The sequence below is a fragment of the Nycticebus coucang genome, chromosome 7 (assembly GCF_027406575.1).
Source record: "Nycticebus coucang isolate mNycCou1 chromosome 7, mNycCou1.pri, whole genome shotgun sequence".
Classification (NCBI taxonomy): Eukaryota; Metazoa; Chordata; class Mammalia; order Primates; family Lorisidae; genus Nycticebus; species Nycticebus coucang.
This window is the reverse complement of record NC_069786.1, coordinates 111,994,816-112,012,253: the sequence shown is the minus strand read 5'-3', so window position 1 is coordinate 112,012,253 and position 17,438 is coordinate 111,994,816. Positions and strand designations below refer to the sequence as shown.

Genomic DNA, 17,438 nt, shown 5'->3' with positions numbered 1-17,438 from the left:
TTTCTCATTTTGGTTTTTTTTTTTTGAGGCAGAGTTTTAACTATGTCGTCCTTGCCCTTGGTAGAGTCCCATGGTGTCACAGCTCACGGCAACCTCAAACTCTTGGGCTTAGGCGATTCTCCTGCCTCAGCCTCTCCGGTAGCTGGGACTACAGATGCTCTCCACAACGCCCTGCTGTTTTTTGTTGCAGTTGTTTAGTTTAGTTTTAGTTCAAAACTAAACTGGTTTTGAACACACCAGCCTCCATGTATGTGGCTGGCACGGTAACCACTGCGCTATGGGTGCCCAGCCTGCTTTTTCATTCTTGTGATACTTCCTTTAGAAGAATATTCTCCAAGTTCATCCAGGTTGTTACGGATTTCATACAAGATATGAAATCTCCATCTTTTTTATGGCTGAATAGTATTCCTTGGGATACATACATCATAATTTATTAATCCATTCATTGTTGAAGGGCACCTGGGTAGTTTCCATATCTCTGAAGTTATGAATTGTGCTGCTATAAACATTTGGATGCAAATGTCCTTATGGTAAAATGACTTTTTTTTCCTTTGGGTAGATACCTAGTAATAGGATTGCAGGATCGAATGGTAGGTCTACTTTGAGGGATCTCCGTACTTGTTTTTGCAGAAGCTGTACTAGTTCACAGTCCCACCAAGACTGCATGAGTGCTCCCTTCTCCCCTTACCCATGCCAGCACATCTGTTGCTTTGGGTCCTTGTGATTGGACCATTCTCATGGGGATTAGGTGATCTCTCAGAGAGGTTTCGATTTGCATTTCTCCGATGATTAGGGAGGATGAGCATTTTTTCATGTGTTTGTTAGCCATTCATCTGTCCTCATGAGAAAAGTTTTTGTTCGTGTCTCTTACCCAGTTTTTAATGGGGTTTAATCTTTTCTTGTTGATTTGCTTGAGTTCTTTGTAGATTATGGTTATTAGCTTTTCGGTTGACTAACCCTCGATGGGTTGACTGTCGTCAGTTGTGGCATACTGTGGAGTGTCAATGAAAGAAGTGTAAGGTAGACTCCACTTAAAGAAATGCTACTCTAGTTAGTGATTTTTTTTTTTTTTTTCTTTTTTGTAGAGACGGAGTTTCACTTTATGGCCCTCCGTAGAGTGCCGTGGCATCACACAGCTCACAGCAACCTCCAACTCCTGGGCTTAGGCGGTTCTCTTGCCTCAGGCTCCTGAGTAGCTGGGACTATGGGCGCCCACCAGACTGCTCAGCTATTTTTTTGTTGCAGTTTGGCTGGGGCCGGGTTTGAACCCGCCACCCTCAGTATTTGGGGCCGGCGCCCTACCCACTGAGCCACAGGCGCCGCCCGTATTTTAAATTTCTTAATTATTGTTTTTTCATTTAGAAAAATATTTTCTTTTTTCTTTTTTTTTTTTTTTTTGTAGAGACAGAGTCTCACTGTACCGCCCTCAGGTAGGGTGCCCTGGCGTCACACGGCTCACAGCAACCTCTAACTCTTGGGCTTACGCGATTCTCTTGCCTCAGCCTCCTGAGCAGCTGAGACTACAGGTGCCCGCCACAAGGCCCGGCTATTTTTTTGTTGCAGTTCGGCCGGGGCCAGGTTTGAACCCGCCACCCTTGGTATATGGGGCTGGCGCCCTACCCACTGAGCCACAGGTGCCGCCCTAGAAAAATATTTTCATCGGAAGTGTAGGTTTTCATTATGTTTGTTGGATTGAGTTGGATGCAAATTTGGCAGTGCTGAGACTAATTTATATCCTGGAGACTAAACTTAATTAAAATAACTTTAAAACAAATTCTTAAAGTTTGGTTCAAATAATTGATTTTGTAATATTGATATCCTTCTTTGCTGCCTTGATAGAAAATGATGGTAAATCTACGAAATAATTGTGCTGAAATGCAAACTTCTACCTACGTCTGTAATTTCCATGGTGAAAGCTTTGCTACTTCAATGTAAGTGATATTGTCACCAACTGTTTCTACCAAAGTCTTCCGAAAACAAACTGGCCAGGAAAGGCACTTGAGCTTTTTTTCTTTTTTCCTGGAGCATTTCCCTTTGTTCCTTTATAGTTAATTTATTTTATGCAGTACTTTGTGTTAGTTTATTATCTAGACAGTACTTAGAAAACTAAAGTTATATTGAATTATAATGGGTGGAAGGAACCAATAGTAGAGGACAAATGGTGGTTGATCCTCTTAGGAATGAGAAGACTGGAAAATGATCTCTTTGTAAGATAAGGGTATTAGATTAAGTGATCTCTAAGTCCCAGCCCCAAAATTTTATCATTCTGTTAAACAGTCATGTGTTGAAGATGATGAATTAAGTGGAATGGTTAAACATTGCCCACGTTTTCTCTACCTTTTTAAAAACTCTATAGCTCACAATTTATCTTTCAGATGAACCTTGTTACTTGCACTTACTATAAAATATATAATTACTGTAATTAAGGTGGGTAATTAGGAAGAAATTGTCAAATCATGGACATAGTGTATGGTATGCTGGAGATAAAGAAGCCTGATTTATAGTAGTACTTTCTAAAATGAGCTTCTAAATACTTGAACAGATTTTTCTTGGTTCAGTGTACTTTAAAGAGAAGAAATTGTCTGTCAAATTTTGCTGACAACCATTTATAGAAAATTTTACCTTATTCTTTATAGCATAATCTTCTTTCTTCTAATGGACTTAAATTTCAAAGTTTTTATTTTCTTTTACACCCTTTCAACATTAAATCAGACCTTGCAGGTGCTGGTCAGGCTCTGTGAAACATGTTGGTGTTGGTGACATTAAGAAAAATGCTTTGATTATGCTTTTAAAGGATCACAATCTCCCTTTCCGTTTTCTGGTTTAGGGAAGGATGCAGGTCTTTCTGTAATGGTTACATAGTGTTTCAGATATGCTGTGACTTTTTGATAATAGATGAGGATGAGTGTTTGAATAGCTGTGTTGCTGTTATTTTTTGTTTTTTTCTAAATAGAACTAAATACTTCTTAATTTACAAAATAATCATTCTTCAGTGAAGGCGTTAATGTTGCACAGATGGTAGCAGAGTACTTTCCTTTGATTTTTAATAAGGGACTAGTTTGTCAAAGAGATTTCTCAACTTCTGTTGTGAAATCTATAATAGAGAATAATTTGAAAGGCACACAATGTACATCATTATAATCCTTTGATGTAGATTAATGATAGCTAAATCACATTTTCTAATTGCCTCTCTCTTCTATAGTTTATTATTCAATTTTAAGAAAAAACTTGGCTTAGCTGCTCTTTAGTACATGGGCATCTCTGTTCCTCAGTATTTTGTGGTATACTCTGGGATGTTTAAATTCAGAAAATGGAATTCTCTAAAATGTTATCATTAAGAAATTAACTATGTAGAGGAAGGACCAATATTTTTCTTCATGAAATTAATATCATAATTTATCATGCCGAGAAACATTCACCCATAAAAACCAGCTGTTTGTAGCTGTGATAGTAGGATTTATGTTATACTAGCAGTGTTGTTTTGCTTTTTACAGTTTTATCTTAGATATTGCTCCATAAAATTCAGAATTTACTATCACGTTTGCTGTTGTGGTCCTTGCTTACTAATGCCAAGAAGCATAATGAAAATTATCTTAACTAAAGTTATTATTATTAGGTGAGCAGTAACATTTTGTACATATCAATTATAGTGTCCAATGACTGTACTATTATCTTCATTTACTCCCTTACAAGTTAGGAAATATGTACATTTCAGTATGAAATTCAACATCTTTTTAAATTTTGGGGTTTTTTTTTTAGTCAGTCGAGTGTGTTGTTATACTATGTGTAAGCCTAATTTTCCTTCAAAGCCAATTCTTCATTTTTTTTTTTTTTTTAGTTTAAGAAACACGGAGATCCGAAGGATTTGACTTGGTTTTAATTGAAAATGTCATCATCTGTGTTTAAAATAAATTTTAAAAAATCAAAGGGAGGTTACCAGAAGATTAACCTTTAAGTCTTTGTAATCTTGAGTCTTTCTTAAGAAGTAATCCTGCTAACGTTTCATTTTGACCTTTCCTCTAGATGTGAGATTGTATCAGAAATGACTTGGTTTTGAAATCTACTTATTACTGCAAAGAAAGGACATTCTTGAATTTAGATGTAAAGTTTCTGTGTGAATGGATACCTCATTCAGATTGTTTTGACTTTTAGTATCCTGTCTTAATAACACTTTGTGGACAGGGTGCTGTTCAGCTGTGATTATTAAAAGGGTGTGTGTGGGAGAGCCTGCTCTTATTTAGGTATGGATTATAAACAGGGTATGTGTGGGAGAGCCTGCTCATGTTTAGATACTGATTATAAACAGGGTGTGTGTGGGAGAGCGTGCTCTTATTTAGGTATTGATTATAAACAGGGTGTGTATAGGACAGTCTGTTCATGTTTAGATATTGATTATAAACAGGGTGAGTGTGGGAGAGCCTGCTCATGTTTAGATACATGGTCCTGCCTGCAGCTGGAATTACTGCTCTGCTGCCTTTTCAACATCATGTTTCCATTTCTCCAGCAGGAAACGATGGCTCTTTGGAGTAGAATGTAGTTTGACTGAATTCTTTTGCCAGGCAGGGATCATTTCTGAAATTTCCAGTGTTAAATGTTAATTTTTCATTTTTCAAAGTCCTTGATTTCCATTTCTTCTTTCTATTTAAGGTGCTTTTACCTGGTGGGGATACTTATTAAGACAGGATTTTTGTATTCAAATATGAGGTGAAAGAAGAATTGGCAAAAGTGACTTTTTTCTTAGTACATCCTCACTTTTATTATAAATGGGTGTTTTTTTTTTTTGTTTGTTTTCTTTTTTTTTTTGTAGAGACAGAGTCTCACTTTATGGCCCTCGGTAGAGTGCCGTGGCGTCACACGGCTCACAGCAACCTCCAACTCCTAGGCTTAAGCGATTCTCTTGCCTCAGCCTCCCGAGTAGCTGGGACTACAGGCGCCCGCCACAACGCCCGGCTATAAATGGGTGTTTTTAAAATAATTTTTACAGATGCTCAGTAACCATGCAAACCTGTGCACAGCATTACTATGTCTGTAGATATCTATACCTATCTGTAGCTATATATCAGCTCATGGTAGAGAACCAGGTCTCTAGGGAGCATCACAGGCTTACACGTACAAAGTGATCTTGTTTACGGTATTCTGTTGACAGTGCCAATAGATGGTAAGGAAACGAACACGTCACAATCTGACATGCACAATTCCATGAATTGAATCTTTTCCCTGTGTTAATCAGCATTCTTTTTTTTATTTTGAGATAGAGTCTGACTGTGTCGCTCTGGGTAGAGTGCTGTGGCGTCACAGTTCACAGCAACCTCAAACTCCTGGGCTTAAGCGATTCTCCTGCCTCAGTCTCCCAAGTAGCTGGAACTACAGGCGCCTACCACAATGCCCAGCTATTTTCTTGTAGTAATTGTCATCATTGTTTAGCTGGACTGGGCCGGGCTTGAACCCGCCAGCGTCAGTGCATGTGGCTGTAACCACTGTGCTATGGGTGCTGAGCCTAATCAGCATTCTTAAATTAAAAAAAAAAGTTATAATAGATATATGAGAGTAAATGTGGGCCTTTTAGGGTTTGAAATTTTTTCTTTTTGTTTTTGTTAAATAATTATTTGACACATCCTTCTGAAGCCCCTCTCATGTACTTCTGAGAGATGGTCCTGAGGGAGCACCATCTGCATGAGTCAGCCTGTGTGTAGAATCCTGATGATGCCACTCATTTTACTGACTACACTGAGAACATGCCAGGGGACAGGGACACAGGGATGGACAGGTGTGGCCCTTACCCTCAGCTCACACTCCAGTGAGGGCAAGGTCACAAGAACCTGGTGGAAGGACCTGGACGCACAAAGGCCAGGCCCTGAGTCCTTCGGGGTGTAAGGCAGGTCCTTGAACTGCATCTTCACTGCTGAGCAGGGACTGCTGTGGTGGGACGAGGGCATTCCAGAAACCTCCATCTCTGCTTTAATGTCTCCCCCAGGTCTTCCATGCCTCTTCCAACATCCAGCTTCACATCCTCCTCCTCCCTGTGCTTGTTACCATCTTCCTTCCTCTTCACTGCTGCAAATTGTAGATACATGTATATAAACATATATTATTAATCATGGGGGCACTGCACATACTGGTATTAATTTGTGAGATACTTACAAATTATCTTACATTTGGCTTTATTTATTTATTTTTAGAGGCAGAAGTCTCGCTCTGCCACCTAAATTGGAACTCTTGGGCTCAGTTGATTTTTCTGGCCTCAGCCTCTTGATCTGGCAGTGTTACACTACAAGAGCCCCTCAACCTCCGGTGGCAAACAAAAAAAATCAAGGGTGTTAATGAGCCCTTGAATGACATTCCTGCCTCCTGCGGGTATGAAGTGCCCCCCGCCCCTCCCTTCATTCCAGTTCCTTCTGCTGGTGGGGCGGGACAGGGCCCAGCACAGGGACTTGAACTCTGGAACTCTCTATGAACTGCCTAGAAACCTTTACTACATCATAAACTCTGACCAAATGCTTCTGTTTTTTTTTTTTTTTTGTAGAGACAGAGTCTCACTGTACTGCCCTCGGGTTGAGTCACACGGCTCACAGCAACCTCTAACTCTTGGGCTTACGAGATTCTCCTGCCTCAGCCTCCCAAGCAGCTGGGACTACAGGCGCCCGCCACAACACCTGGCTATTTTTTTTGTTGCAGTTTGGCGGGGGCTGGGTTTGAACCCGCCACGCTCGGCATATGGGGCCGGTGCCCTACTCACTGAGCCACAGGTGCCGCACGACCAAATGCTTCTTACTTGCTCTGGGTGGCTGAGCTTATAACACATTTGACATTTATTTTTTATTTGCACACCCATCCCGTGAAACAGGTAGGACTTTCCATTTTACAGTTGTGAAAACTAAAGATTCAGAAATTCTCCATAACCTGCCCTGGGACAGAGCTGAGCGCTGACAAATCCCATCCCTCCCCCACCACAATTCTCTCTTCCGATTTCACAGTAGTGAACAGTCTGTATGATTCTGTTAAAGTTTCCTCTAAGAACTGGCTTTTAGCAGAAACTTCTGACCATTATCTGACTGAGTGTCATATACAAGTGCAGTAAGAACGTGTATGAAGAGTAAACCTGGTCACTAGCATCTGCCTCATAAATTGCTTCACCCCCGAAGACAGGTTCCTAAGGGCCCTGGCAGACTCCAGAATTCAGTCCACTTCTTCAGCCTTGCCCACACCCTCAGCCTGGCTGTCAGAAATCCAGGTGGCCCAGAGCTACCCAGAGGCCCAGCTTCTGGTAGTTCACCTGAACCTGTCCAGCAAACCTGACCTCTGTGTGAAATACTGTCACAGGACGAGGTGGAAGGTGTGCTTCCCACTGGACTGTTCGATATGCATCAGCAGATCCTGTGGCCATGCCTCAGTGTCCCTCAGGAGCATCACATCTGCCAAGGGACAGTATGTATCCGGCTGCCAGGTGCAGGTCAGGTGAGCTACCCGCAGCCGTGGGAGACCCATTCATGTACAGGGTGCCTGCCAGGCTCCGGAAGAAACAGATCATCCGGTACAGCATGGCCAGGGCGAAGCCAGCTGTCCTGCTCCTGACGCACAGTGGGCTGAAAGTACTAGTAGAAGCCCGTGGTAAGGCCACCACTGTCAGGGCAGTCTGTGCCAGCTTTAGCCAAGACGCAAACCCGGAGGACCTGATGTTGTCAAAACGATAGACCATGTGCAGTTTCTCAGTCTCTGTGACCTGTTCTCTGCTCTCTTGGGACACCCCTGCCTCCTGAAGCACCAGAGCCCATGCAGAGGCCTTCCCTACGCAGCTGGTCCTGGCCCTGCAACCTCAGCACACTTGGAGGAGAGCAGCTATGGCCCCCGCTCCACCGCCTCCTGCTGGAAGTCATTTTTTATTTTTTGAGTCAGAGTCTCACTGTGCTGCCCAGGCTACAGTGCTCTCAACAACCTCAAAGTCCTAGGTTCAAGTGACCCTCCTGCCTCAACCTCCTTGGTAGCTGTGGCTCTAGGTGCTGGCCACAACGTGTGGCAAATTTTTCTATTTTTAGTAGAGTACAGCCTCACTTGCTCAGGCTGATCTGAAACTCCTGAGCTCAAGGCAATTCATCCCTAGCCTCGTACAGTACTAGGATTACAGGCATGAGCCATTGTGCTTGGCCAAGCAAAAATGATTTTTAACTTTGGAGAATTAAGATCTTAGTTCACAGTTTTTTTGTTGTATTAATAATTTTAAGCAGATAAAATAATAAAGTTTTTTTTTTTTTTTTTTTTGTAGAGACAGAGTCTCACTGTACCGCCCTCGGTAGAGTGCCCTGGCGTCACACGGCTCACAGCAACCTCTAACTCTTGGGCTTACGCTATTCTCTTGCCTCAGCCTCCCGAGCAGCTGGGACTACAGGCACCCACCACAACGCCCGGCTATTTTTTTGTTGCAGTTTGGCCGGGGCTGGGTTTGAACCTGCCACCCTCGGCATATGGGGCCAGCGCCCTGCTCACTGAGCCACAGGCGCCGCCCAATAATAAAGTGTTTTATGCGAATAAAAAAATGACTAAAAGGAAGTAAAAAATATTTGATAATGTACTTTTACTAATAAAGACATCAGAATGTTGAGGAGAAATTTATCCCCCCAAATGACAAGAAAAATGAAATTAAAATTATGATATATCCCCCCCTTTTTTTTTTTTATTCACCACCGTGCTAACGAGGAGATGTCTCTTTTAAGGTATCAAAAGTTCTCAAAAGGTTATGGTTAATTTTGTACCACTACACTCTAGCTTGGGCAACAGAATAAGACCTTGTCTCAAAAAGAAATCAGTAAAAGTTTTGAAGTATAGGGTGGTGCCTATGGCTCAGTCGGTAAGGCACCTGCCCCATATACCGAGGGTGGCGGGTTCAAACCCGGCCCCGGCCGAACTGCAACAAAATAATAGCCGGGCGTTGTGGCGGGCGCCTGTAGTCCCAGCTGTTCGGGAGGCTGAGGCAAGAGAATCGCTTAAGCCCAGGAGTTGGAGGTTGCTGTGAGCTGTGTGATGCCACGGCACTCTACCGAGGGCCATAAAGTGAAACTCTGTCTCTACCAAAAAAAAAAAAGTTTTCAAGTATAAGAATCATTTGAAAATATTGTTGAACATCCTAGAATTATAACATCAGATGTATTTATTTTGTATATAGTGGATGCTATCAGTCCTTAGGTATAAGATGGGACTAGTGACTTCTTGTTTCCTTCTTAAAAATTACCTTGTGTTTAGAAGTCCATTTCATTAAAATTTTTATTTGATTTTGTAATGTAAAAAAAGTTTTCTGCAGAGTTCTTTTCTGCTTGAATGAGGCATGACATCTTAAAGGGAAAACATAAGGCTGGATTTGATGGCTCATGCCTGGGAAGCTGAGGTTGGTGGATTGCTTGAGCTCAGGAGTTGGAGATCAGTCTGAGCAAGAGTGAGACCTGGTCTCTACTAAAAATACTAAAAATGAGCTGGGCTTTTTGGTGGATGTCTTTGAGGTTGCTGTGAGCTATGATACCATGGCGCTCTACCCAGGGGAACAAAGTGAGACTCTGTCTCAAAACAAAAAAAACCAACTCAAATAATTAAGGCAGGAATCCGTGTCAGGCAGTATGAAATTATTGGTTAATCATTGTTAATTTTGTCCAGTTGTTGTTTTTCCAGTTTATTCTTTACTCTCATTGTGTCACCCTGGGTAGAGTACCCAGGTGTCACAACTCGCAGCAACCTTAAACTCTTGGACTTAAGCGATTCTCTTGCCTCAGCCTCCCCAAGTAGCTGGGACTACAGGTGCCCACCACAACGCCCATCTATTTTTTCTTTTTTTCAGTTGTAGTTGTCATTGTTGTTTAGCAGGCCCGGGCTGGGCTTGAACCTGTCAGCTATAGTGTTATGAGGCTGACGCTCTAGCCACTAAGCTATAGGCACTGAGCTAGAAATATGTGTCTGTTCAAATGGGTCAAGGTAACTTGCAACTTAATGAGGGAGAAGAAGGAAGAAAAGGCTTCAAAGAACACAGGTTTCTAAGAGAATTAGAGGAAGGTGAGAAAGTTTGTAATAATGTTTGTTTATGCAGGTGTGAATGGTCTTCTTTCTGGCCCTTAAATCTTCTCTGAGAGGGGATTTCTGAAAGCCTCACTCCCAGAATTTTGTCCTCAGTTAGATAAGAAAGGTTCAAAAGGACTTTGTTTTTTAGATGTCTTTTTTTTTTTGCAGTTTTTGGCCGGGGCTGGGTTTGAACCCACCACCCCCGGCATATGGGGCTGGCGCCCTACCCCTTTGAGCCACAGGTGCTGCCCTAAATGTCTTTTTTAAAAATAATCTTCATACCAATCCTGGGAGGCTGAGTGGCTCCTCACAAATTCATTCCCTGAGTATTTCCTGAGCACGTAGTGATGCCACCTGACTTATGTAGAACACTTAGTGGTTGGTCTTAGTTTAAGCCTGAACAGTTTAAGTATCCCAGTAAGACACCTTGTATCGTCTATTGCCTAGTCTTAAAATTCTCATCTTTAAAAGTCTACCTTTATTGAGTACAGTGTACACTATTCTGGTGGTGAGCACATTAAAAGCCCTCACTGATTCAGTCCTGTATGTGTATAGTTTATCCATGTAACAAATTTTTTGAAATTTATCCCCACATTTTTTTTATTTTTTTTTTGTAGAGACAGAGTCTCACTGTACCGCCCTCGGATAGAGTGCCGTGGCGTCACACGGCTCACAGCAACCTCTAACTCTTGGGCTTACGCGATTCTCTTGCCTCAGCCTCCTGAGCAGCTGGGACTACAGGCGCCCGCCACAACGCCCGGCTATTTTTCTGTTGCAGTTTGGCTGGGGCTGGGTCTGAACCCGCCACCCTCGGCATATGGGGCCGGCGCCCTGCTCACTGAGCCACAGGCGCTGCCCCTATCCCCACATTTTTTGAAATAAAAAAAAAAATCTCCTGTATCACTTTCTTCCTTGGTCTCTGCAAGCCAGGTATACTGGCCCTCCTTCAGTTCTTTAGCTTTTAAATATATTAGAGTCTGGTTCAGTGCCTGCAGTTCAGTGGCCAGGGTGCCAGCAACATACACTGGGGCTGGCAGGTTCAAACCCAGCCTAGCCCTGCCATACAACAATGACAACTGCAACCAGAAAATAGCCGGGCATTGTGGCGGGCACCTGTAGTCCCAGCTGCTTGGGAAGCTGAGGCAAGAGAATCGTTTAAGCCCAAGAGTTTGAGTTTGCTGTGAACTGTGACGTTATGACACTCTACTGAGGTGATATAGTGAGACTCTGTCTCTAAAAAAAAAAAAAAAATATATATATATATGTAAATATAGTCAATTTTTGAATAACATGGGTTTGAACTGTGCATGTCCTTCTATGCAGATTTTTTTTTCAACCAAAGTGAATAGAAAATATGACATTCATGGGACGGGAAATCCAAGTATATGAAGGGCCAACCTTGTGTAGATACAGCTGTTACAGGGCTGACTGTGAGACTTGAGTATGCAGGGGTTTTGGTGCCCAAGGAGGGTGAGGGTATCCTGGAACCAGTGCCCCAAGGATACTGAGGACTGACTCTTCTGCTGTTGGGCCATTGACCATTTTATTGTTTCCTCACTGCCTCCTGCTCAGGTTAATTTGTGATCTTTCAGACTGTGTATCTGATGCCGTTTCCGTTTATATTGCTGTGACACCAGTCATAGCCAGTGAGGTCTTTCCTCCTGGGTGATAGCTGTGTAATTGGTCAGTTTGTCCCCTCTTCAAGTTCCTCTTCCACGTGGGAGCCGGAATGATCACTCTAAAATACAAACATTCATTCCCTTCCTTCTGGGTCTGATGGAGATCATGTTGCTTTTTCTTTTTTTTTTTTTGTAGAGATAGAGTCTCACTTTATGGCCCTCGGTAGAGTGCCATGGCATCACACAGCTCACAGCAACCTCCAACTCCTGGGCTTAAGCGATTCTCTTGCCTCAGCCTCCCGAGTAGCTGGGACTACAGGTGCCCGCCACAACGCCCAGCTATTTTTTGGTTGCAGTTTAGCCGGGGTCGGGTTTGAACCCGCCACCCTCGGTATATGGGGCTGGTGCCTTGCCAACTGAGCCACAGACGCCGCCCAATGTTGCTGTTCTTTTTTGTCTTTTAGCTCAATGCCTTCCTTGATGACGTTGGCTAAAATAGGTGATTGTAGAGAAGAGTATCACCCAAAAAGTGCGATGTTTTGTCTACTTGGAGACATTTTTTTTCTTTTTTTAAACTCTACTGAATCTTTGTATTTTAATTCTTGATTATAAATCTGTATTTTTCTTTCTTTTTTTTTTTCTTTTTTATTGTTGGGGATTCATTGAGGGTACAATAAGCCAGGTTACACTGATTGCAATTGTTAGGTAAAGTCCCTCTTGCAATCATGTCTTGCTCCCATAAAGTGTGACACACACCAAGGCCCCACCCCCCTCCCTCCGTCCCTCTTTCTGCTTCCCCCCCATAACCTTAATTGTCATTAATTGTCCTCATATCAAAATTGAGTATATAGGATTCATGCTTCTCCATTCTTGTGATGCTTTCTAAGAATAATGTCTTCCACTTCCATCAATAAATCTGTATTTTTCAATACTTTTTAAAAAGCGTGATATACAATCCTAGGTGTGTAGTTTGATGAGCTTTCCCAAACTGAACTCACTCAGAACAAAACATGACTCTAGAAGCCTCTCTCGGGGCCCCTCCCACAGCCACTTCTTTCTCCATAGGAATAACTAACTGCTCTCTGACTTGGCACGTTAAATTCATTTTGGCTGTTTTTATATTTGATGCAAATGAAAATGTATAATATATGCTCTTTTGTATCTGGCTTCTTTTGTTCAAGAGATTATGTTTAAATATGTAGTCATTCATTCATTCTCATTGGTTTTTGCAGCTTGAGGTTTACACAGCTTGAGGTTCTATTAGATGGTACCTAAAGGGCTGTGGCTATTTTCTTTAATCTCTTAGATTTCTTTTGTCTGAAACAAATCTTAAAATCAAATAGTATAACTCCTCTAACTTTGTTGTTCTTTTTTTTTTTTTTTTTTGAGACAGAGTCTCACTTTGTTGCCTCCAGTAGAGTGCCATGGAGTCATAGTTCATAGCAACCTCAGACTCTTGGGCTCAAGCAATTTTCTTGCCTCAGCCTCCTAAGTAGCTAGGATTACAGGCACCCATCACAATGCCCAGCTATTTTTAGAGAAGGGGTCTCACTTTTGCTCTGGCTGGTCCTGAACCTCTGAGCTCAGGCAATCCACCCACCTCGGCCTTCCAGAGTGCTAGGATTACAGATGTGAGCCCCTGCGCCCGGCCAGCTTTGTTGTTTTTAGTATTGTATTGGGTGTTCTAAATTTTGCTTTTACAATATTATAGTTCCTTTGCTTTTCCATGTAAATTTCATAATTGCTTGTTGATTTTTAGAAAAAAGTCTGTGGAATTTGCATTAGGATTATGTTATACCTATAGATCAATTTGAGAGAATTGACACTTTAACATTATTGAGTGCTGCAGTTCCCGAACTTGATAAAGCTCCCCATTTGTGTAAAATTCCATTCATTAGTGTTTTGTAATTTTCAGCGACCAGAACTTGTACATATTAGCTTTATATTTTAAGTATTTTTACATTTTTCAAGTGTTGTTATAAATAGTACTAGTTTTTAAAGTTTTACTTTGCATTTATTTGTTTCTAGTACATACAAATGCTTTTGAAATTGAATTTGACATATTGACCTTGTAGTGTATGACTTTGTTAAAGTCACTTTTTAGTTTAAGGAATATCTGTTTTTTTTTTTTTTTTTTTTGTAGAGACAGAGTCTCACTTTACTGCCCTCGGTAGAGTGCTGTGGCGTCACATGGCTCACAGCAACTTCCAGCTCTTGGGCTTATGTGATTCTCTTGCCTCAGCCTCCTGAGCAGCTGGGACTACAGGCACCCACCACAACGCCCGGCTATTTTTTTGTTGCAGTTTGGCCGGGGCTGGGTTTGAACCCACCACCGTCGGTATATGGGGCAGGCGCCCTACTCATTCCACAGGCGCTGCCCAGGAATATCTGTTTTTAAGATTCTTTGGAATATGCATTTTAGTCATGTTATCTATGTGTATTTTCCTTTCTAATCTATCCTTTTTTTACCTTTTTCTTACCTTTTGCAGGCCAGGACTTCCAGTATGGTATTGAATGTGGGAGTGGTGAGAGCAGACATCTCTATCTTGTTTCTGATAAAAGGAACAAGATGATAGTTGCAGTTTTATACCAGTAAGCGTGATACTAGCTGTAGGAATTTTTGTAGATATCCTTCATCAGGTTAAGGAAATTCCCTTTTATTCCTGATTTGTTGAGTCTTAAAAAGAAAAAAAAGAATGGATGTTGGATTTTTATGAAATGTCTTTCTGTATCTTTTGAAAATATTGACTAGTTTCTCTTTAGTTGGTTAATTATGGTGAATTATATTGATCATTTTTCAAATGTCTTTTTAAAAATTAAGCACCAATTATTAATTGTTAATTCCCATATCTGCCTTTTTCTTTTTTTTTATTGTTTGAGTGTATTTTTTTCTCCATAGCTCTGTTATGGGGCGAGATAAGGACCACCGACTCAAATTAGAATTTCAAAAAGGAGTCTTTTATTTTATTTATATATATATATTTTTTTTGTAGAGACAGAGTCTCACTTTATGGCCCTCGGTAGAGTGCCGTGGCCTCACAGCTCACAGCAACCTCCAACTCCTGGGCTTAAGCGATTCTCTTGCCTCAGCCTCCCGAGTAGCTGGGACTACAGGCGCCTGCCACAACGCCCGGCTATTTTTTATTTTTTTTTGGTTGCAGTTTGGCCGGGGCCGGGTCCGAACCTGCCACCCTTGGTATATGGGGCCGGCGCCTTACCGACTGAGCCACAGGCGCCGCCCAGGAGTCTTTTATTAACCACAGGGCTGTCTCAGCAAAGTCTAAAGCAGACTAAGAGAGCATTGAGGGGTCTGAAGTTCGGGTTTGTCTAGTCTGAAAGTTGGCAAAGGGCCAAACAGGTGGGCTGAAAGTTAGCAGTTAGAAGCAAAAAGAAAGTTGGCAAAAGAAGGAAAAAGCGAGCATGGGGTCACGATGACTCCTTTATAGAAGCAGACCTTGCAATGTAGCGGTTTAGACACTAGGTAACATAAAGGGCAGCTAGATAACAATAAGGTACCATAATGCAGATCTAGTAACTAATGGATCAATAAAACGATTTGTCACAGCACTTAGCTCTCATTATGACAGTACTTGGCCCATTGGTTCTTATCTTGTCCTGTTCCAGCCCAACCCCCACTGATCTCAGTGTAACGGTGCCTGTCATCATTTCAGAGTTATGGTAGGCTCATCTTTTTGTCCGTTCATCTTTTATCCTACACAGCCCCTGGTGCACGTCAGTGGCAGGCGGTATCCATCTTATGGGGGCGACGGGGCAGCTGGCACCCATCTCAGCGCTTATCTGTATGTTGCGCGTATTTTATTGATTTGCATATTCTGTCTACTCTCTGGAATAGAAGTTGCATGTTTTGATCTTGGCTGTATCTTTAGTCTCCACACCAGTGTCTGGCACAGTGTCATATTTAGTCAATATTTGCTGAATGAGCGAAATATTTGTTGACAGAGGTCCACTGTCAGAGTCCATACTGATGGAGCTGGGAAAGAAGGACACATAAAAGGTCATTCACTTAGCCGGGCGTTGTGGCGGGCGCCTGTAGTCCCAGCTATTCGGGAGGCTGAGGCAAGAGAATCGCTTAAGCCCAGGAGTTGGAGGTTGCTGTGAGCTGTGTGATGCCACAGCACTCTACCGAGGGCCATAAAGTGAGACTCTGTCTCTACAAAAAAAAACAAAAAAGGTCATTCACTGTGGAGAACTATACACAAAATTCACTGGGAGCTTAAAAAGGGAGCGATTAAATGGATGTAACAGATTTCTTTTTCTTTTCTCTATCAGATTCGAAAGAAGATACGTCTAGGACAAGATTATTTAATGATGCAGAAAGTAAGAAGAATTCAATAAAAATGTGGTTTAGTCCTCGAAGTAAGAAGGTCAGATATGTTATGCGTAAAGTTTCGGTGCAAACCCAGTCTCCAGCGCTGAAAGACGCAGATGCTGCACAAGCCTCCACGTACGCGTTTGTTTCCACAAGTCCTGTAGAGGTTTCTGAGAGGGCTAAAAAGACTTCTAAACGATCTGGAAAAAAGTTAAAAGAGAAAACTTTAGCTGAAATCAATCAGAAATGGAAATTAGAGGCAGAAAAAGAAGATAGTGAACTTGACTCCAAAGAGGAATTTAAGGAAAAGCTGGTATCCATCTGTAAGCAACCATCTGTTGTGGCTAATCATCAGAAAAATGGTGAAATAGACTTACCAGCAAGTGGCTCCTTGATGGAGTCTGAATGTCCTGGAAGTTTAACTGGAGTCTCTTTACTATTGGCTGAGCAAATAGAATCTCCGGACACTGAGAGCAGGAATAAAGCAGGGACTCTTGAGGAGAAGGACTGTGAAAATCATCTTAAGTCTAAGGAATCTTTGCCATTAAGTCATAATGGAAAACGTGGGTGCAGCAGCAGACTTTCCCATCCCATTTCTAAGAGGCGCAGAAGCAGTGTTGTGAACACCGGTGGAGAATTTGTTAAGCAAACAGCGCTCTCAGAAAATACACCATTGCCTAACTGCTCTTCACCACCGTTAAGCAAACTTAAAGTTGATGATACACTGTCGGGGAAAAGCAGGCCTCTATTAGATGAATCCATCATCAGCCTTTCACCAGGTACCCCTCCCTCTACACTGAATAATTCAAGTTACAGAAGAATGATGTGTAGTCCCTCGGCAAGTAGCCTCGTGTCTGGGAAGAGGAATCACCGGGGAGAGACTTTGCTCCATCTTGCTTCTATTAAGGTAAGATGCTTCTTCTGAAATACAGTCTCGGAATGTGAGTACAGCTATAAAGCCGTTTCTTTGGGGTTTGTGAAAAAGGGTGTAAGATTACTGGGATAGTTAATTGACCACAGATATGATACTCCCTCTTAAGCAGAGAAGCCAAATTCGCAGGGACTATTTCTCCATCTCAGAGGAGTGGCTGCTGCATCTGGGAAGCATGATCTTGTAGGACAGTGGTTCTCAACCTTCCTAATGCCTCCTAAGGCCGTGACCCTTTAATACAGTTCCTCATGTTGTGGTGATCCCCAGCCGTAAAATTATTTTCGTTGCTACTTCGTAACTGTAATTTTCCTACTGTTACGAATCGTAATGTAAATATTTGATATGCAGGATGTATTTTCATTGTTATTAAGGGGTTGCGACCCACAGGTTGAGAACTGCTGTTGTAGGAGAAAAGCACTGTTGGAATATTTCAGCTTCTTGTATGCCAACTACTTTTGCTTTTGTTTGTTTTTTGTTCTTTTTTCATTTTTCTGACCCATTTTTCCCGTGCTTTGTGAAT

The 17,438-nt window shown here is 42.0% G+C and overlaps 1 protein-coding gene across 2 annotated transcripts in view; it reads left to right on the top strand.

Moving 5' to 3' along the window:
* The window catches only part of BARD1 (BRCA1 associated RING domain 1), a 106,338-nt gene that overhangs the window by 30,347 nt on the left and 58,553 nt on the right, over window positions 1-17,438 (top strand). For both annotated transcript variants that reach the window (XM_053598116.1, XM_053598115.1), the window contains exon 4: window positions 15,948-16,894. In XM_053598116.1, coding sequence (XP_053454091.1) covers window positions 15,948-16,894 — 947 coding nt within the window. The remainder of the gene's footprint in view (window positions 1-15,947; window positions 16,895-17,438) is intronic.